The 22,156-nt window shown below is 44.3% G+C and overlaps 1 protein-coding gene across 1 annotated transcript in view; it reads left to right on the top strand.

The window, feature by feature from the left end:
- Znf777 (zinc finger protein 777) overlaps positions 1-22,156 on the top strand; it is a 34,971-nt gene that overhangs the window by 9,357 nt on the left and 3,458 nt on the right. The window contains exons 4-5 of the mRNA XM_090333488.1: positions 1,087-1,200; positions 19,166-19,417. Coding sequence (XP_090189614.1) covers positions 1,087-1,200; positions 19,166-19,417 — 366 coding nt within the window. The remainder of the gene's footprint in view (positions 1-1,086; positions 1,201-19,165; positions 19,418-22,156) is intronic.

Here is a 22,156-nt window from a genome sequence, read left to right as displayed (position 1 = left end):
GTCTTGCTAGGATTATAGGTGTGAGCTACCAGTGCCCAGCTATTTTTATTTTTGATAGAGAACAATAGATCAGATGGGCGGGTGTCTCACACCTGTAACCCTAGTGACTCACTCAGGAGGCTGAGGTCTAATGATTGCATTTCAAAAAGCCAGCCTGAGAAAAACAAGTCTGAGACTCTTACCTCCAGTTTACTATCAAAAACCCAGAACTGGACCCGGGTTCAAGTGGTAGCCTTAAGCAAAAAAAGCTAAGAGACAGTGCCTAGGTCCTGAGTTCAAGCCCCCTTCCCCCATTCAGTTGATGATTACTGAACTTGTACATTTTTTATATGTATTTGTTGGCCATTTGTATTTCTTCTATGGGTTACCTATTGATATCTTTGCTATTTAATTTTTGTGTGTGTCTGTGTGTGTGCGCGCGTGTGTGAACGTGCCAGTTCAGAAGCTTGAACTCAGGGCCTGGGGACTGTCCCTGAGCTTCTTTTTGCTCAAGGCTAGCACTCTACCACTTGAGTCACAGTTCTACTTCTGGCTTCTTCTGTTTATGTGTACTAAGGAATGGAACCCGGGGCTTCATGAATGCTAGGCAAGCATTCTACCACAACACCACATTCCCAGCCTGCTTTTTACCTGTAGCCACATGTTACATTTTTGTTGTTTCTTTAGATTTACCTTTATTCCCAAAGACATTTAAATTTGTTGGGAGTCTTGGGGATTGAACCCTGGATCTCATGCATGCCGAGTCACATGCTGTCCCACAGAGCTATACCCCCAACCCTGTTGACTTTTTAATATTAGGAATTCTATCCGTATTTTGTTTTATGGAGTTGGTGTTTTATCAGAACTAATTCTTTATAAAATTTTGAATGTTGTGTGGGTTTGTCGTACAGACCAGCATTGGCATCTGTGAGAACTGTGCGCGCGCACACACAGTAGACACTAAAGAAAGGTTGGCAGGCTACCTAGCCCTTCATGTTTCAACACTGGCAGGCGCCACCAACAGGGCATCCATCGCTAGTCACAGATGCTGCTGACGAGCCGTAGAACAACCTCATTTTATAGTATGCTTTTTCCTTCTTCCCCCAGACTATGCAATCTCCAAACCAGACCTCATGTCACAGATGGAGCGTGGAGAGAGGCCAGTCATGCAGGAACAGGAGGACTCTGAGGAGGGCGAGACGCCCACAGACCCCAGTGCTGGTGAGTGGTGAATGGATGGCCGAGTGGTCTTCAGCATCAGGAGAACCCAGCATGGGGAGTCACAGTCCAGGGTGTACCTGACGAGGGCCTGAGAGCAAGCCGTGCAGGAAGGAGGCCTGCAGGCGCCGGGACCTGCCTGGATCCCTGTGGTTACCCCTGAGTTCTGGTGGCTGGGTACCATTGCCCCGGTTGTTGATAAATAGAAATGCTAGGAGGTTCATTGTTTCAGAATTTTTTGACATGATCCAGTGTCACCTCACTCTTAGCAGGAAATAAATACAAAGAAAGCATTCATGGGTTAGAACACGAGTGCTTATACCTCCTAGAGCTTTCCAGAGAAAGGCCACACCCTTTCTTGTGCCGTGTGTCAGTAGAATAAGAGACTGGAAACACCCTATCGTTTAGCCCTCCAGCAGGACAGTGTCTGGCCAGGAAGTAAGAAAGCCATGTGCCTCAGGTAAACTGGTATCAGGCTGCCTGTGTTTTTTTGATTCCAGCTTCTGCGCTTCCTAGCATTGATCTTTTCAAAATCTCTGTTACCAAACAGGGTCAGATTAGTACAAAGAATTACTACTAGAGTGGACACGGTGGCTCACACCTGTAATCCTAGCTACTGAGATCTGAGGATTGAGGTTCAAAACCAGCCTGGGCACTAAAGTCCATGAGACTCTTTATCTCCAAGTAACCACCAGAAAACCGGAAATGGTGCTGTGGCACCAGGGGTAGGGCCATAGCCTTGAGCTGAAGAGCCCAGGAGCAGCACCCAGGCCCAGAGTTCAAGTCCCACGACTAACACACACACACACCAGGCCCTGGGTTTAAGTCTCAGAACTAGCAAAATTTTTTTAGAGAAGGAAAGACAGATTCAGAGGCATAAAGTAAGGATCTGGGACAGATGATTTGTGGTAAACAAAAAAAATCATGAAGCATAACTGATAGCTGATTTTGAAGTGCAGATGCTACTCTGGTATCTTTTTCTTAGAAGCTTCAGGATGGAGAGCATTGATTCCCGACCTTCTCCCCCACTTATCTTTTTAGTTTTCTCATCTTTATCACAAATGGCCCTCCATAGAGTAGACCCAACAAATGTCTCCACCTACTCTACTCTGGGCCTGAGCTCCTTCTGCAAGGTGCATTCTTACATGGCTGGTTCAGTGGAGGCCATTGGAGCCTAATTGACCTAGAGGGCAGGAACATGGCGCCACTGCTCCATAGAGTGGGTTTTACACCATGTGCTATGTTCAACTAACAGCCCTAACTGGTTAACGCCGGTAAGTATCAGCCCTCTTCCCAGCCACGGTAGCTTGTGTCTTCTCTTTAGCAAAGTAGAGCAAAGCCAACCCTAGGTGTGTTATCAAGGGAGGAAGTCTTGAAAATTAAAAATATTCAGAATTGGGGCCGGGAGTTTGGCCTAGTGGTAGAGTGCTTGCCTAGCATGCATGAAGACCCGGGTTCGATTTGTCGGTACCACATACATAGAAAAAAGCCAGAAGTGATGCTGAGGCTCAAGTGGTAGAGCTCTAGCCTTAAGAAAGTCCAAGGACAGTGCTCAGGCCCTGAGTTCAAGGCCCAGGACTGGCAAAAAAAAAAAAATTAAAAAAAAATATTCAGAATTCAATACATACCAAAATGTGAATTTTATGAACTGGCAAAGTAAATCCATGCCGTCAACTATTGTTGAATGACTTAGGTTCCTAAAAGCAAAGAGATCCAAAGAAGATTCAGATATTAGTGCTGCTCTCAAAATACTTACAAGAGGGGCTCCGGCTCTTGGCCTTGCAGTAGTGAGAGAGACCCTGACAAGTTAGTAACCAGATGTTGCCATTCAAGTATACATTGTTTCATTCTTTTTTTTTTTTTAATGCCAGTCTGAGGGCTTGAACTTAGTACCTAGGTGTTGTCCCCAGCTTTTTGTGCTCAAGGCTACTACTCTACCATTTGAGCTACAGTATAATACCATTTCCGGCTTTTTGGAGGGAAGAGTCTCATGGACTTTTCTTCCTGGGATGACTTTGAACCACAAGCCTCAGATCTCAACCTCCCAAGTAGGTAGAATTATATCATGAGCCACCAGCCCCCAACCCCATTTCAGTCTTTCTAGAAAGCATTTTGATGCTTTTTATCTGTAACACATAACTTAAATATTTTTTTCTTTTTTTTTTTTGGTGCCGGTCTTGGACTTGAGCTCAGGGCCTGAGCACTGTCCTTGGATTTTCTCAAGGAGAGAGCTCTACCACTTGAGCCTTAGCACCACTTCTGGCTTTTTCTATGTATGTGGTACCGAGGAATCAAACCCCGGTCTTTGTGCATGCTAGGCAAGCACTCTACCACTAGGCCAAACTCCCAGCCCCATGACTTAAATATTTTAAACACACACATTTGTCCTAATAACATCCTTTCACAGTCCATAGCATGGGAGTGAAAATTGAAAACATGGCCTGAGCTAGCATATTTATTAAGGATTTTAATAAAATAGCTCTGTTTATATATTTTTTGATTGATTTTTTTTTTTTTTTTTTGCCAGTCCTGGGCTTGGGCTCAGGGCCTGAGCACTGTCCTTGGATTTTCTCAAGGCTAGAGCTCTACCACTTGAGCCTCAGCACCATTTCTGGCTTTTTTCTATGTATGTGGTACTGAGGAATCGAACCCGGGTTTTCATGCATGCTAGGCAAGCACTCTACCACTAGGCCAATCTCCCAGCCCTCTGTTTATAATTTGGTCATTTAGTTCATCAGATGCTTTTTTTTTTAATTGTCGGGGTAATGTATAGAGGGGTTATAGTTTTCCCTCCTTCCCTTTCCTATTTCAAATAAACAAATGAATGTATATGCAATATGCTAGGTAACGAAGTCAGGTATATTAACAATATGAGATTAACCAAAGGGCAACAAAAGAGAAGAGAAATAACGTTAAGAACAACCATCACACAAGATAAAGCTCTTGTTTCCATATCCTGGAGATCCTTTCATTTAGCTTCATCCATCAGATGCTTTTTGTAGCAGGACCTAGAGATCCTGGCCCTTAGATTTATACCTTCGTAGAGACCAGCCAAATCTTGCTGTATAAAAGCCCTGTGGTCCCCTTGGAACAGAAGCATTCAAACTGCTGCACGGGTTCTGCTGGGCTTGGGAGGCCAGAAAAGGCCTCACTGAAGGGTGGACGGTTTACTGGAACCTGAATAATAGGTAGAAGACCTTGGCATGGCCCAGTGTGACCAGTGGCCAAGCCTGATACCTTTTGTCTGTAAACCATGACTTAGCAACTGAGGGAGAGAAAGGTGCCAGAGGTGGTTCCCAGCTTCTGGGACTCTACATGCGGTGTAGATTTGGAAAAACAATCAGAATTTGATTTTGAACACTGTTTTGAGATCCCAGCAAGACATCAAGAGGAGTTGAGGAAGCAACTTAGTATAGGCTGCAACTGTGCTCCAACTCTGAGCAAGAGGCTCTCGCTCTGGTGTCTGTGGACATCTGAGCAGCGGTGATGTACATGGATGCACCTGGTCTGCAGAGGAAGACGTGACAAGACACAAGCACCCACTGCACAGCCTGTCTTAGGACAGATTTGGGATCTGGAATATATTGGTCAGGAAGGAGCCCCGGTTGTTTTTGTTTGTTTGTTTATTTGTTTTCCTTTTCCTTTTTCTTCTCTTATTACCTTTGCATATTGAATCTATTGAGTATATAGATATATATTGAGTATATTTTTGTACAGTGCCTCTTGGTCAGCCACCCCTTCCACTGGTCTCCCTCCATCTCCACCCAGCTCCTCAAGTATCATGGTTCCATTTCAAACATGAAATCTCCTATTTTCCCATTTTTTAAAATGTTACCAGAAGTTGAGAGTTGGTGGTTTATGCCTATAATCCTAGCTACTCGGGGGGGGATGAGATCTGAGTTCTAAAGCCAGCCCTGGAAGGAAAATCTGTGAGACTCTTATCTTCATTTCCAGTATAGTTCTTAAGTGCAACCAGGATTGAAAACCACCAGGATAAGATTTAGAAAAAGTAGGAGAAACCAGAAAAACCAGAAAAAACAATTGATCTGGGATGTGGCTCAAGTGAAAGAACATTTGCCCAGCAAGCAAGTCCCTGAGTTCAAACTCCAGTGGTGAATTCTGTTTACAAAGTGGATAGGGATGATATAGGTGGAAGGGGTGGTTCATGAAGTAGCACTGAGAAGAATGACGTAAACAATATAGACAAAAATAGAAACATACTAAAACATTGCTTAGTAAAATTTTCTGAGGAGCGCAGATTTTTTTATTCAATGTAAGTTTTTTTTAATTTTTAATTTTAATTTTTTATTTTTTTGCCAGTCCTGGGGCTTCTTGACTCGGGGCCCGGGCACTGTCTTTGGACACTTTTTTTTCAAGGGTAGTGCTCTGCCACTTGAGCCACGGCGCCCCTTCTGGCTTTTTCTGCATATGTGGTACTGAGAAATCGAGCCTGGGTCTTGGGGAATGCTAGGCGAGCACTCTACTACTAGGCTATGCTCTTGGCCTCAGTATAAGTATTTTTCCAAGCCTAATGCATAGCTAAATACTGGTAGCTAACACTTGAATCCTTACTACTCAGAAGACCGAAATCTAAGGATCTTGGTTCAAAGCCAGCCGTGGCCATGAGACTCAGTGTTACCTGCAGTTGACCTCAGAAAGCTGGGAATGGAGCAGTAGTACAAGTGGCAGAGTGCTGACCTTGAGCACGGAAGCTCAGGTACCCAGGTCCTGAGTTCAAGCCCTAGTACTGGCACAAGTTTGTTTTTTTCTAAAAAAAAAAACAACCATGATAAAAGACTTGAGGTTGAGGCCGGGCTCAGTGGCTCACGCCTGTCATCCTGGCTTCTCCAGAGGCAGGGATCTGAGGATCAACACGCAAAGCCAGCTGGGGCACTAAAGTCTTAAAGTCCTTATGACTCTGATCTCCAGTTAATCACTAGAAAACGGGCTAGAGCTCTACCACTTGAGCCTCAGCACCACTTCCGGCTTTTTTCTATATGTGGTACCGAGGAATCGAACCAGGGTCTTTGTGCATGCTAGGCAAGCACTTTAACCACTAGGCCAGACTCCCGGCCAAATAAAAGGACTTTTAAAAGAAGAGATGGCAGGGGCCGGGAGTTTGGCCTAGTGGTAGGGTGCTTGCCTAGCATGCACGAAGACCCAGGTTCGATTCCTCGATACCACATACATAGCAAAAAGCCGGAAGTGGTGCTGAGGCTCAAGTGGTAGAGTGCTAGCCCTGAGAAAGTCCAAGGACAGTGCTCAGGCCCTGAGCTCAAACCCAGGACTGGTTAAAAACAAAAACAAAAGAAGAGATGGGCCAGGAGTTTGGCCTAGTGGTAGAGTGCTTGTCTAGCAAGCACAAAGACCCAAGTTCGGTTCCTTGGTACCATATACATAGAAAAGTCGGAAATGATGCTGTGGCTCAAGTGGTAGAGTGCTAGCCTTGAGGAAAATCCCAAGCACAATACTCAGGTCCTGAGTTCAAGCCCCAGGACTGGCAGAAAAAAAGGAGATAGCCAGCTGCAGTGGCTCACACCTGTAATCCTAGCTACTCAGGAGGCTGAGATCTGAGGATCACGGTTCAAAGCCAGCCCGGGCACGAAAGTCCATGAGACTATAGTCTCAAGTTAAGCAACACAAAACTGGAAGTGGCGCTATGGCTCAAGGGGTAGGGTAGTAGCCTTAAGCTGAAGAGCTCAGGGACAGTACCCAGGCCCAGAGTTCAAGCCCCACCACCAACAAAAAAAACAGGAAGATAGACAAGGAGATGACAGCAACAAAGATTGCTGGAAGTCTGGAAGCAGGTGGCTGGCCAAGTGATTACTGATTTAGAAAGCCCAGTCTAAAGTTGGTGCTGGGAGAAGTTGAGAAGAAATGGCGCACTCACCCCACCAGAACATCCTGCTTAAGACCCACTTGAGGTGTCTGAAAACGGGAGAAATGGGGATAAAGGTGAGGCTGAAATCAGAGATTAGTCAGGCATCTTTTGCAATTTGCAGGGTGCTGCTGGCTATGCCTGTAATCTTGTTACACCAGAGGCTACATCTGAGGGATGGTAAAAGCCAGCCCCGGCAGTCCAGACAGCTCCATCTCCAGAGTGACCTCAAAGACACTGACTAGGGCTGACCAAGTGGTGGCTTCTCAGTCCACCAAGCCAGCTAGGTGATTGTGAGGCCAAGAGAGAGAGACGGGGAGAGGGGCAGGGAGGGAGGGGGAGGAAGAGTTGGGAAGGAAGGAAAGAAATTAAATTAAATAACCTCCTATGCCACCCTTACATCTGACATTGGCCTCTCCCCAATCCTGGCAGATGACCAAAGCTTATTCTTTTTCTTTTTTTCTTTTTTTCCTTCCTTCCTTCCTTCCTTCCTTCCTTCCTTCCTTCCTTCCCTCCCTCCCTCCCTCCCTCCCCTCCTTCCCTCCCTCCCTCCCTCCTCCTCCTCCTCCTCCTCCTCCTCCTCCCCCTCTTCCTCCTCCTCCTCCTACTTCTTTTGCCAATGCAGTCCCAGGGATTGAGCTCAGGGCCTGAGCACTGTCCTTGGGCTTTCTCAAGGCTAGAGCTCTTCCACTTGAGCCACAGCACCACTTCCGGTTTTTTCTATGTGTGTGGTCCTGAGGAATGGAACCAGAGCTTCGTGCATGCTAGACAACCACTCTACCACTAGGCCATGCTCCTGTCCGAAAGCTTATTCTTATAGAAGGTGAGAAAGGATTTCTGCATAGGCATGAGCGGGAGTGGGGACCCTACAGCACTCAAGAATAAGTAGAGGTGCACACTCCCGTCGCGTGGCTGACATCCAGAATGAAACCCTTAGGGCAGGTATTAGAACAGTTTGTTTTTTTCCTAGTCCAAGACGTTTCCCATTAAAATGACCTAGACAAAATGTCCTACATGGAGACACCCCACCCCAAAATGTGGATGGCAAGTGCCACCCATATTCATAAGTGTCCCAACTCTCTAAGTGCCCACTTTTAATTCTGCATGGATGACCAGGGACCCCAAGACATGGAGAAAAGGTCTATAGAGAGGCAAATAAATAGAGAAATAGATTAAAACCAATGAGAAAGAAAAATAACATTTAGAGGAACAGAGATCATGTGGAGAGGAGAAAAATGTGTTTATATTATATATAATGTATGTAATACATTAATATTATATATACTGTGTTAATGTTAATATAATAATATGTTAAGGATTTCCTTAACATATTAATGTGATCTGAGGATCACGTTTCAAAGCCAGTCCTGATAGGAAAGTCTGTAATAAACCACCTGACTGCTCCAAGGCTGTGACTCAAATGGTAGAGCCCTAGCCTTGAGCACAAATGCTTAGGGACAAGGCCCAGGCCCTGAGTCAAGCTCCAGTACTAGAATCAAAAAAATAATAATGATTTAAGAAAAGCTCCCAGCACCTAAAGACATAATTTTCTAGATTGAAAGAACCCACCAGCGGCCCAGAACAATGGATGAAAACTGACCTACTGGTTAGATAGTTCAGCAGGAAATTTCAGAGCACCTGAGGACAAAAGAGATCCTGGGAGCGTCCAGACAAGAAAAACAGGTTCACACCAATAATCAGACCTCTCAGCAACATCCGGAGCTCTAAGATAGTAGCCTGGGGCCTCTAAATTTCTTTCCTTTTTTTTTTTTCCCTCCCTCTGTCTGTCTCTGTCTCTCTGCGCCCCCCCCCCTCTCTCTTTCTCTCTCTCTCTCTCTCTTCCAATCCTGGGGCTTAAACTCAGGTCCTGAGCACTGTCCTTGGGCTTTCTCAAGGCTAGCGCTCTACCACCTGAGCCACAGCACCACTTCCGGTTGGGGGTGTTAGCAAGGAATTGAACTCAGGGCTTCATGCAGGTTAGGCACTCTATCTGGCTGTGCTGCTGGCCCAGCGGGGCCTCTAAATTTCAAGGGAATATCTGGCCAGACTATTTTATTTAAATACGAGAGTGAAATTGAGAGCTGGGAATGTGGCTTGGTGGTAGAGTGCTTGCCTTAGCATGCATGAAAGTGGTAAAGTGCGAGCATTGAACAAAAGAGCCCAGGGAGAGTGCCCAGTCTCGGCCCTCTACATGTGTAATTTTTTTTTTTTTTTTTTTTTTTGCCAGTCCTGGGCTTGAGCTCAGGGCCTGAGCACCGTCCTTGGACTTTCTCAAGGCTAGAGCTCTACCACTTGAGCCTCAGCACCACTTCTGGTTTTTTTCTCTATGTGGTACCGAGGAATTGAACCCGGGTCTTCATGCATGCTAGGCAAGCACTTTAACCACTAGGCCAACCTCCCAGCCCCTACATGTATAACTTTTAAAGTTTGGTGAGGGTCTTTGTGTGTTTCTTCTAAAATCACATAGTAAGTTTTAAGACCTCCCAGAAAGTGTGGTGAGAGAAGGCTGACGAGCCAGTGTCAACCAGTCAGTCATTCTCTTTTTTTTTTTTTTTTTTTTTGTTAGTCGTGGGCCTTGAACTCTGGGCCTGAGCTCTTCAGTTCAAGGCTATCACTCTACCTCTTTGAGCCACAGCACTACTTCTGGTTTTCTGGGAGTTCATTGGAGATAAGTATTTCATGGACTTTCATGACCGGGCTGGCTTTGAACCAAGATCCTCAGATCCCAGCCTCCTGAGCAGCTACAATTACAGGCATGAGTCACTGGCGCCTAGCTTCATTATAGCTTTGCTTTGGCTGATACAGATGGGTAGTGTGACAACAGTGGGTTTTTTTTGTTTGTTTGGTTTTTTTTTTTTGCCAGTTTTGGGCTTGAGCTCAGGGCCTGAGCACTGTCCTTGGACTTTCTCAAGGCTAGAGCTCTTCCACTTGAGCCTCAGACCACTTCTGGCTTTTTTCTATGTATGTGGTACTGAGGAATCGAACCCGGGTCTTCATGCACGCTAGGCAAGCACTTTAACCACTAGGCCAAACTCCTGGCCCCGACAACAGTGGTTTTTAATTTTGAAAATTCTTAGCAGTCTATGCCTTCCAATATTGTATGCACACATTTGGAAGAGCACAAATGTGTTTGTGCATATACATCCTTTAGGAGCTAAGTAATACATAAATAATACTCGTAAAAGAAACTCAAGCAATATAAAAGTAAAAAAGCAACATTTTTCAATAATGTATTTGACATCTACATGTCTGAATATATAAATTTATGTTGTTCTTGGTAGTAGATTTCAGTATTTTAACTATTGATTTTTTTTTCATATATTTTTATTGTAATTAATAGAAGGGTTACATTATATTCACCAGACAGAAGGTGCATTACTTCACAAACATTGATACCTTTTCTCATGTTTTGGTCCCCATTTCCCTCCCCCCACCCCCTTAACTATTGATTTTATCTTACTTAAATATACCCCAACTGACGGGCCTTTCAGTGTTCACAGGGTTCTGTGAATCCATTGAGAACCTTATAAATAGACTCTGTAGGCTTGTCTGAATCTTTTTTAGAAATGGATTTTCTGGGTCACTTAAACATTAAATAGATATTGGCAAATGCCTTTGAAACATTTGTGCCAGTTCATAGTCCTTCTAAGTAGAATTCTTGTTCCCACACCTGTGCCAATAGTAGATCCTGTTAGTTTTATCTTCTTTGCTGAAGTAATGGGTATAAACGGTAGTTTCATGGCTCTTCTCCCCTTTGGCAGTTCTCAGGGCTTTGTCTTTGCTCTTTGCTCCACCGCTTCAGCCTGCGTCCAGCACACTCTTTGGTCGTTTTGAGAGGAGAGTCTCATTTTTGCCCCACCTGGCCTGGAACTGGGATGGCCAGTGTGCAGGCCACATGCACACTTGCTTTCTCTATTGAGATGCAGTCTTGTGAACATTCTGTCTTTTCTTGCCGGGCTGCTCTGGAAGCACAGGCCTCGCGATCTCAGCCACCTGCGTAGCTGGGCTGACAAGCACCTTGCCCAGCCACTGGCTGAGAAGGGCTCTTGTGGGTTGTTGTTGGGATTGGCCTAAGCGCTTGATCCCTCCCTTCTGCTTTCCAAGTGACTAGGATTTTAGCTTGAACCACGGTGCCTGGCCTCATGCCTTTCTTTGACCAGAGGGTGAAAAAAAACACTGATACTTTTTAAAATTGATTACTACGTCTGATTCTGTGAATTACCTTTTATTTGTTCTTTTTTGAGTTGTTTCTTTTTATTATGGATCTGAAAGTATTTGCAAACATCAAGGATACTAGCTCATATCTGTCATAGCTATGTAATTATTTCCTGGTTTGGGGATTGTTTTATGTAAAATATATCTACATGTATATAGTATAGAAGTTTTAAGCTTTTATGTGTTCAAATTCATCAGTATATTCAAGTCCATCAGTCTTTTTTTTTTTTTTTTTTTTTTGGTGGGTCCTGGAACTTGAACTCTGGGCTTGGGCGCTGTCCCTGAGCTCTTGAGCTCAAGGCTAATGCCCTACACCTTGAGCCACAGCCCCAGTTCCCATTTTCTAGTGGTTGATTGGAGATAAGAGTCTTATAGTCTTTAGTGCCTGGGCTGCCTTTGAACCTTGATCCTCAGATCTCAGCCTCCTGAGTAGCTAGGATTAGAGGCATAAGCCACTGCGTCTGGTCCATCAGTCATTTTCTTTATGGAGTCTATGTTTTATATCTAGGACAAAATACTTAATCAGGGTGTTTTATTCAGTAAACATTGTAATCACAGGCCTGGAGCCTTTGAGCTCCTTGAAAACCTGCGATACCCTTTTACCTTGAGAGAACAAAAAGAAAACTTCTAAAGGTTTTTGTTTTAACTAATCTCCAAATATAGCTTTATGTCAACTCCATTTACTATTAAATTCAGCCCACAAAACATCTAAAATTGATTTGCATGATTCTTCCCATTTCACAATAATTCATATGAACAAGTTTGATTACAGAGATTTAAAATCAGGGACAAATTAAGTGAATTTCTTGTGGCCAAAATAAGCTACAAAAGCCTTTTTAAAATAATTTTCAGCCAAAAATTATAGTTGGTGTAGACTGGGTGCATTGAATGATTGGTGTGAATAATCACACATTCTCCAGAAAGAATATCTGAGTTCCCAGAGGTCTGGGGATAGCTTGTTCCTTGGCTCAGTGGACATCTTCATGGGCCTGGGCTTTTTTCTAGTTTAGTGCTAGTGTGATTTCATTCTTTATGTTTGGGGTGAGATGCATAAAGTTAGGTATTTGCCCCTTTAAGTTCTCCTCATTGCATTTATTTCTCTTGCAGGGCATAGCAGTATATGCCTGTAAACCTAGCACTTGGTAAACTAAAGCAAGAGAATTCTGAGTTAAGGCCAGTGTAGGATATATAGAAAAATGCTGTCTTAAAAATAAGTTAAGACCATGGGCCAGGAGTTTGGCCTAGTGGTAGAGTGCTTGCCTAGCATGCACAAAGACCCGAGTTCGATTCCTCAGTACCACATACATAGAAAAATCCAGAAGTGGTGCTGTGGCTCAAGTGGCAGAGTGCTAGCTTTAAGGAAAAAGGCCAAGGACAGTGTTCAGACCCTGAATTCAAGCCCCAGGACTGGCACAAATATAAAAAATTATACCCCTCCCCTTTTACATGTGAGAATACTTATTCAAATATATTCCCACAATATGTATATCTGGCTTTTTTTTTTTTTTTTGGCCAGTCCTGGTCACGGCCTGGGTACTGTCCTTGGGCTTTCTCAAGGCTAGTACTCTACCATTTGAGCCTCAGAACGATTTCCAGCGAATAGAACCTGGGTCTTTGTGCATGCTAGGCAAGCACTCTACCACTAGGCCGAACTCCCGGCCCCAATATGTTTTTAATTGTAAATGTTTATAAACACAATGTAGTTGTTCATACAGTAGTGTGTGTGTGTGTGTGTGTGTGTGTGTGTGTGTGTGTGTGTGTGTGTGTGTGTGTGTGTGTTGATCCTGGACCTGGATCTCGGCCTGAGTGCTGTCTCTGGTGCTATACCACTTGAGCCACAGCTCCACTTCTGTTTTTTTTGGTGCTTTATTGGAGATAAGAGTCTCCCAGACTGTCCTGCGTAGGCTGACTTCAAGCCACCATCCTGGATCTCAGCCTGCTGAATAGCTAGGATTACTGACGTGCGCCACCTAGTCCTCGTGTCAGTACCCTTTCAGAAGTTGTTTGCTGGGCTGGGATCTAGCTGGGTGGTAGAGGGCATGCCTGGCCAATCCCCAGCACCGCGACATACCATACAAGTGGATGGGAGAGGAGGCTTGTGGGGAGGGGAGAGAACATGTTGTTTGGGGTGGGTGGCCTTTTGGTGGCCTGTCCCCAGTGGAGGGGTGTGGAAAGGGGAGCACATGCCCTAGAATAGAGCCCTTCTGCTGAGAGCTGGGTGAGACACTTGGAGGGTCAAAGCAACGGAGTGGCCTCGGAGTAGGGCAGGTGGTAGCCAGCATTGGACTTGAAGCTCAGCCCTTAGGGCCTGGGGCACAGGAGACTCTTAGAGGAATAGGAGGTAATAGCTTTGTGGCTTCCATTTCAAGGCTCTTCTGTTCTCATCAGCCAAGAACATCCAACACATGTGGTCCCTGAAACGCAGGTCCTTATCTTCTCTTTCTCCTCTGTTTACAGAAGGCACCTTCTGCCCCACCAGGCCCTCCCTGGAACCTTCAGGAGGTTTCCTGGTTGCCTCCACACAGCCAATCCAGATGTTAGGGCCTTGCTCTGGGGCCTGGATGGCAGTATCTATTAAGTTGTTTGCAAAAGTTTGCTTTTAACAACACTGAAAGAGATCCTAATTATCAGTTAATAGACTCTTAAGAACAATTTAATTTCTGTTGCATATAATTCAGAGTAGCTTCAAAGAATCAACTGACAGTTGTGTAATAGAGCTCCTTCCAGCTCCTGCCATCTACCTGTTCGTGTGACCAAGCTTCTCCAAGGCTCGCATTGGTACAAATGAAGAATAGAATAGAATTGATCCTGAACTCCTATTGTACACGGTTATGTGTTCATCCTCAGATGAGTGAACAAAGTTAGGGGGAAATCCTATTCAGCGTTATGAGGGAACATTTCTAAAACTTTTTTGTTTTTCACCTTGGGTAATTCTCATTCTGTAGTCATAATCACTAAGGATAACTTCAGCTGGAAAAAATTAACATGTAGAGCGTCGTGGTTATTAGAAATGAAAGCAACGTTGAACTCTCAATTTTACATGCACATTTTTGTGGCAGATGAGGTGATTAGTCAAGAGCATGTAAGCATAAAAATATGTTCTATTAGGACAAATTCCCTGGGCAAAGTAGGAATGGAAACAGAAGTTCAAGGTGAACAGGAATGATAGAGAAATTCCAGCTTTCAAAGGAGGACTTGTTTATGTGGTTTTGAAGTGAGTAATTGTGGGTTTAAAATAGTTTAAGATTCCATTGGTGACATTAGGGATGAGGGAAGAATTTATTTCAAAATATCAATATTTATAATGCTCCAGAAATTATATATTTTGCAATAACTGGTCCATTTTGTATGTTTATTGAAAAAGCTGCGAAGGGGACATAATTTTAATAAGTTATTTTAGGACGTGGGTAAGTAGGTAAGTTGAGGAGTTTGTGATCTCAGGGAAGTCGTGTTTGTGGAGAGGGCGTGAGGTTTCCAAAGGGAAGCATGGCAAGGCCAAAGAATCAAGCAGGAGATTTAAGTTAATGGAGCCATAGGGACCTTGCTTTTTTCCCCCTGAGATTAGGAAAAAGGGACAAGGTAGTTATATGTCGTTGAAATATGGTACTTTATACAGAAAATACGTTCAGTTAGGTCACAGCCTTGGAGATCCCCAAGTATGGCATTAGCTTCTGCTGGCTCCTCTGAGGACCTTCTGGCTACATCTTAGCATGGCAGTTGGCTGATCATGGCAGGGAGAGTGGGAAAAATCACAGAGCAAGGGAAGAAGCAAGGGGAGGGGCCAAGGTCAAGGCTTTGTGTTAACTGACTTTCTCTAATCTACTTTTCAGGATCAGCATTACTACTAGCTCATGGGGGCAGCCAGTCTCACCAGCACACAAATACTGTCACCCAAGCTCTCTGCTCACACACTTACAAAGAGTAGTCAGGGCAAAGGTGTTAGCTTTGAGCTCCAGCTGGAGGAAGCCAACCATGTAAATGTGGATAGCTTTTCTTTGCCAGTCCTAGGGCCTGAACTCAGAGCCTGGGCACTGTCCCTTAGCCTTTTCTACTCAGGGATTGCACTCTACTACTTAGCCACAGTTCCACTTCTGGCTTTTGACTAGTTAATTGGCCATCTCACAGACTTTCTTGCCTGAGCTGACTTTGAACTTCAGTCCTCAGATCTTAGCCTACTGTGAAGCCAGGATCATAAGTATGAGCCACCTTTTAAAAAAAAAAAAAAAAACCAAAACAGTCCTGGGCCTGGGCACTGGCCCTGAGAGTTTTAACTCAAGGCTATCACCCTACCCCTGGAGCCACAGCCCCACTTCCCATTTTCTAGTGATTACTTGAAGATAAGAGTCTCAGGTTCTTTAGTGCCCAGGCTGGCTTTGAGCCTCCATCCTCAGATCTCAGCCTCCTGAGTAGCTAGCAGTACAGGCCTGAGCCACCACACCTGGCTATGCTTGGGTTTTGGTTTTTTTTTTTTTGTTTTTTTCAAAATTAGCATTCTACCACTGAGCCACAGCACCACTTCCATCTTTTTCTGTGTATGTGATACTGAGGAATCAAACTCCAGTCTTCATGCTTGCTAGGCTAGGCCAAACTCCTGGCTCCCATCCCCATCCTCCTTTTTTTAAGCTAATGAATCAAATACAGGTATCTGAGAGTGGGTGGGCAACTCCTAATTCTGAAGGCTAGTGGTTCAGGTCTGCCTGAAGGCTGTGGGACCATGAGAGCTGTGCAAGGCGAAGGAAAGAGTTGACAAGCATCAGGAAGAATCTGCTTCAGGTCATAGAGCATGACTTTCAGCTTACTGAGCTGCAAAGTCTCAGTGATGTGATCCACATTCGATTGAGAAATAGTACACAGGGCAGAGGAGCAGGAGGCCTTACACAGCAGGGCTATGTCTGCTTCCTTCATTTCCTGGTTCCTCTTCTCTCCACCCCAGCACTGAGCACCTTCTGACATACAATGTGATTTATTGTTGTGTTTGTTGCCTTACACATTTTGTTCACTGATAAATCCCTAAACTATGAAAACACTGAGTGGCACATAGCTGGTGCTTAGTAAATATCTGTTAATAGTGAATGAATGGATGGATGTTAATACATTACACACTTATATCCTTAACTAAAAAACCAATGGTTTTCTATTTATAAAGGGGTTTGTCTTGATACGGGTCTGTGTAAGAAAATGAGGTGAATTCCCACCTCATACCATATACAAAGCAAAAATAAATTTCAGGAGTTTTGAAGGCCTATGAAGGTCTAAATAAGAAGAGAGGGGGGGCCAGGAGTTTGGCCTAGTGGTAGAGTGCTTGCTTAGCATGCACAAAGACCAGGGTTTGATTCCTTGGTACCACATACATAGAAAAAAGCCAGAAGTGGTGCTATGCCTCAAGTGGTAGAGCTCTTGCCTTGAAAAAACTCAAGGGCAATGCCCAGGCCCTGAGCCCAAGCCCAGGACAGGAAAAAGAAAAACAAAACAAAAAGCGCATCCTTTCTTTTCACGGGTCATGGATTTTCCATCTCAGCTAAGGTCTTCTTTGGCCCAGATTGGTTCATCGATCTTTTAGAGTCTATCCAAAGGCCTTTACTTTCTCCTCCTCCTCCTCCTCCTCCTCCTCCTCCTCCTCCTCCTCCTCCTCCTCCTCCTCCTCCTCCTCCTCCTTCTCCTTCTTCTTCTTGCCAAACTCCTGGCCCCAGGGATGTGCTTTTGACAATGTAAAGACAGTACTGGGAGCCAGACACAGCTCCTAGTACTGAGAGACCTCATGCCTCTAATACTAGCTACTCAGGAAACTGAGATCTGAGGATCGTGGTTCAAAGCCACTCTGGGCACGAAAGTCCATAGACTGTTATCTCCAATGAACCACCAGAAAACTAGAAGTGGCGCAAAGTAGTGGAGCATTAGCCTTGAGCTGAAGAACTCAGGGATAGCACCCAGGCCCAGAGTTCAAGCTGACCAAAATAAAAATAGTACTCTGACTTGATTTCATAGGCCTTGAGCTTGATAAGCTTTAATAAGAATCAAATTTTTACAGACTGATAATAAGACAGAAGCCATGGCTCAGGTGGTAGAATGCCAGCCAGCAAGTGAAAGCATCAGACACCAAGTTTGAGTCCTGGTCTCAGAGGGGAAAAATTGATAAAACAGCCTAATTGGAATTGAGTCAGGACATAGTCATGTGCAGTTACAGGAAATCAAATCTAAGGACTAACAAAGAAGTCATAGTCAACCAGCCTATCAGAGGAGTGTGATTAAAGTATCACCAAGTTATCACTCTACGTTTGACTGAAAGCAGAATGTCTGTCACTGGCAGGGCTTGGAGAAGCACTGCTCTGCAAGCTGTGTGCAGAGATGAGTTGTCACAGCCTTACTGGAAACCAGGCTGATAACATCCACCACAATTTAAATACTTAATCTTTTCACTACTGAAAATCTCATGAAAATTAAACCACCACTTTGTAGATAGGAATCTAAGAAGATGTTTATTGTAATGTTTATGTATTAGGGAATGATTGCGTAAAGCATAATACTATCCTCACTGTAGTATATATGCATCATTTAAAGGATGTGTTGTTTATTTATTTAATGGTACTGGAGTACTCTACCACTTGAGCCATGCCTCCAGCTCTGTTTAAAGAAATTTCTACAAGATATTTGAACCTAGAGGAGGACTATACATGTGACATTATTTTAATTGCCATTAATGGCCAAAAAATAAAATCCTAAAAATGCATATGTTTGTCAGGAATAAGTACATGAGCTGGGTGCGGTGACTCACACCTGTTATCCTAGCTACTCAGGAGGCTGAGATCTGAGGATGGTGGTTCAGAGCCAGCCCAGGCACTGAAGTCCGTGAGAATCTTATCTCCAATTAACCACAAGAAAACCAGAAGTGGTGCAGTGGTTCAAGGGGTAGGGTGGTAGCCTTGAGCTGAAGAGCTCAGGGACAGTGCCCAGGCCCCAAGTTCAAACCCCATCACACACACACACACACACACACAAAGGAATAAGTACATGAGCATAGAGGGGAATACTCAGATCTCAGATCTGGACCTAACGGTGAGGTGGGGAATGAGGAAAAGAGAAGGCAAAGAAAATGATTGCTCTGTGGGGGGGGATATGTTATAATAATACCGTGATGTGACATGGTGACTCTCTTCCATGGGAAGATGCCTGCACATCTGTGAGCAAGATAAGTCACACAAACCTTAAGACAGTATGTATAATAGGATGCTGTTTAGCTCAAAACATCCCAAATGCTCAGCATATATGTAGATGTATTCAGCGCGTGAACCAGGTCTTCCTCTGGTCTGTCTGGTTCCTCGGGGAACGGGCCAAAGGATACAATGATGTGTGAGCCAGCAGACTCACTGTGGGCTTTGTCTGCCTGACCTGGGAAAGGGAACAAGAAATTGTGAGCCAGGCACTGGTAGGTCACACCTGAAATCCCAGCTACTCAGGAGGCTGAGATTTGAGGATAGGGGTTTAAAGCCAGCTGGACAAGAAAGTTTGTAAGATTCTTTTTTCCAGTTAAGCATGAAAGAAGCTGAAAGAGAGGCTATGGCTCAAGTAGTAGAGTGCTAGCCTTGGCCAAAGAAAGCTCAGGGACAAAGCCCAGGGCCTGGGTTCACGAAAGCAAACAAGAAAAGAAAAAGAAAAAGAAAAAGAAATTGTGGAGCTTGTGGAGAATAAATTCAGCATCTTTTTTACTTGATTATACTACATATTGGAGTTCAGGCTACAAAATATCCAGAAAATTCTGTCCAGTCACCATCAGCTATTTCTTCAGGGTCTCTACAAAAGGAAGTGTTGGGATGTGAATTCTGGGGCTGCAGGCACCTCGGCAGGTGACGTGACTGTGTTCTGTATTCTCCTCCTCAGCACATGATGGCATCGTGATTAAGATAGAAGTGCAGACTAATGATGAAGGCTCAGAGAGTTTGGAGACACCAGAGCCCCTGATGGGACAAGTAGAGGAACATGGCTTTCAGGACTCAGAGCTGGGAGACCCCTGCGGAGAGCAGCCAGACCTGGACATGCAGGAACAGGAGAATGCCCTGGAAGAGTCCACGGAAGGTTCCAGTGAGTTCAGCGAGCTCAAGCAGATGCTAGTAGAGCAGAGAAACTGCACGGGTGAGTGGGGGTGGGGGGGCTCACAGCAACCCTGCCTCATGACAAAGCCCAGGTGAGATCCTTCCTTCTGGGAGGCAGCTGGACACTGATGGGCACACAGCAGTGAGTGAGTCCCGGCCGGGGCCCCCTGCAGGGGCTCAGCAGTCAGTAGAATCCATCACCACCGCAGGACTGGTACAGTGAGGGTTCCCGAGGGTCTGGGGTTCGCCTGTCTGTCCTGCTGCTGCATCCTACAGGCAGGCAGGTCACACAGCTGTCCAGGACACACCCTAGTGGCAAAGCTTGGCTTCCCTTCTCGAAACATGTCCTTGTTGCTTATCACATTGGAGTTCCCTACTGCTGGAGGGTGTTAGCCCTGAAGAACATTTTTTTTGTTGTTTTAGGGTTTTGTTTTGTTTTTTCTTTCCATTGTGGGGCTTGAACTCAGGGCCTGGGCACCACCTTGAGCTTTTTCACTCAAGTCTAGCACTCTATGACTTGGAGCCATAGTGCCACTTCTAGTTTCCTGGTGGCTATTTGGAGATATAAATCTCATAGACTTTCTTGCCTGGACTGGCTTCGAACTGCAATCCTCAGGTCTCTCCTGAGTCACTAGAATTACAGGTGTGAGCCACCAGCACCCAGCAAGAATGCTTTTAGATTGATTCTATGCAGTCTTTTGTGGTGGACTATAGTCATCCTTTTTGTTAATTAACTTGTTCAGTGTCATTTTGGTCCCTGTTGGTCTTTGCAAGCGCACAGACAGCGTGCAGTAGCTATGTGCTTAATCCAAGGACATCTTTCCTGAAATGAGAGAGAAAGAGGGAGAGAGAGAGAGAGAGAGAGAGAGAGAGAGAGAGAGAGAGAGAGAGAGAGAGAGAGAGACAGAGACAGAGAGAGAGAGAGAGAGAGAGAGAGAGAGAGAGAGTGAGAGTCAAGAGATTCCTGAGACTTGAACTCAGGGCTCAGGTTCTATCCCTGAGCCTTTTTGTTGAAGGCTAGTATGAGGCTCTGCCATTTAATCCACAGCTCCACTTTTGTTTTTTTGTGGTTAACTGGAGATGAGAGTCTTATAGCCTTTCCTGTCAGTGCTGACTTTGAACCACAGTCGTCAGATGTCAGCCTCCTGAACAGACAGACAGGATTACAGGTGTGAGCCACAGTGCCTGGTGTCTATCACGGACTTTTTTAAAAAAATAGAATTTTGGGAAGTGGCACTGTGGTTCGAGGGGTAGGGCGGTGGCCTTGAGCTGAAGGGCTCAGGGTCAACGTCCAGGCCCAGCATCACCACCGACAACAATAACATATATATATATATATATATATATATATATATATATATATACATATATATATATAAAATAGAATTTTTGTTACTATTGAGGTGTTGTGCAGAGGGGTTACCATTTCATAAGTCAGGTAATGAGTATATTTCTTTGGGGAGCAATGTTCGCCTCTCCTTCACTTTCCCTCAGTTTCCCCCTTCTGTCCCTACCCAAGCACCCACACACCATGGACTTTTAAAATGCACTATCGAACTTAAAATTTCATTACAGTTTTACAGTTTCACTTGCAAGTGAAATAAACCTGAGATTGCTCTTCTTGCATTATACTCATTCAGTTTTAGAAAGAGTATTATTCTGGACTTACTAAATGAGCTTTTGCTCATACACACTAATTTCTTTAGTATGCATTCATGCATGTGCACCAAGGCTTGAACTCAGGGTCTTATGTTCTCCATTGGCTTGCTCTTATGGATAGCTCTCTACCATTTGAGCCATAAAGCCTGTCCAGCATTTTGCTGGTTGATTAGAGATCGAATCTTGAAGACTTTTTGTCTGAGCTGGCTTTGAACCTCATCCTTCAGGTCTTAGCTTATAAGTGTGAATTACTGGCACTCAGCTTATTTTATATTCAGAACAAAATAAAAGTAAATGTATAAGATAGGAATTTGAACTTAAATCAACAGAACTCAATGGAGTTCTCTTTTGTTTAGGTGTTTTGTGTATGTGGGAGACATTAACCATCAGATATTGTGTTACTATCCACGTTTAGAAATGTGTCCATAGCCGGGCCTGGTGGCTCACGCCTACTCAGGAGGCTGAGATCTGAGGATCAAGGTTCAAAGCCAGCTCACGCACAAAAGGATCTGAGACTCTTGTCTCCAATTAACCTCTAGAAAATGGGAAGTGGGGCTTAGCTCAAGAGTAAGGCAGTAGCCTTGAGCTGAAGAGCTCAGGACAGCCCAGGCTGAGTTCAAGCCCCATGACCCACCAAAAAGAAAGAAAGAAAAGAAATGTGTCCATATCTGGTAACCTATGTTACCAGATGGCTTCAAACTACTATGTTAATTCTTTTCTTCATTTTTATCTGTAGTTAAAGAAAATTATAGAGGATTTCATTTGTTGAGGTTTGGTGTGTGTGTTGTTTTTGTATGTGTGTATAAGTTTTGGCAGACACAATCACTTATAATAATCTTGAACTCAGTCATCCCCCTTAGTCAACCAAATGCTAGGATTCCAGATTTGAACCACCATACCCAGCTTATAATTTGCCTTAATAAAATATCATGGGCATCCTTGGTCAATTGGTCTAATTTTTGATTTTTAAATAACAGTGCTACTTCAGAAATCTTTTTCATATACTACATTGTCTTTCATGAAAGAATAATGGGAAGACATAAGGCATTCTGAGTGTATGCTAAATTGGAGGCATCACAATATAAATTCCAGATTGTCATCTGAACATTTCTGTTAATTC

The sequence above is a fragment of the Megascapheus bottae genome, chromosome 5 (assembly GCF_031878675.1).
Source record: "Megascapheus bottae isolate mThoBot1 chromosome 5, mThoBot2.hap1, whole genome shotgun sequence".
Classification (NCBI taxonomy): domain Eukaryota; kingdom Metazoa; phylum Chordata; class Mammalia; order Rodentia; family Geomyidae; genus Megascapheus; species Megascapheus bottae.
Note: the sequence above shows the minus strand (reverse complement) of the source record. Positions and strands in the feature narration are given on the sequence as shown.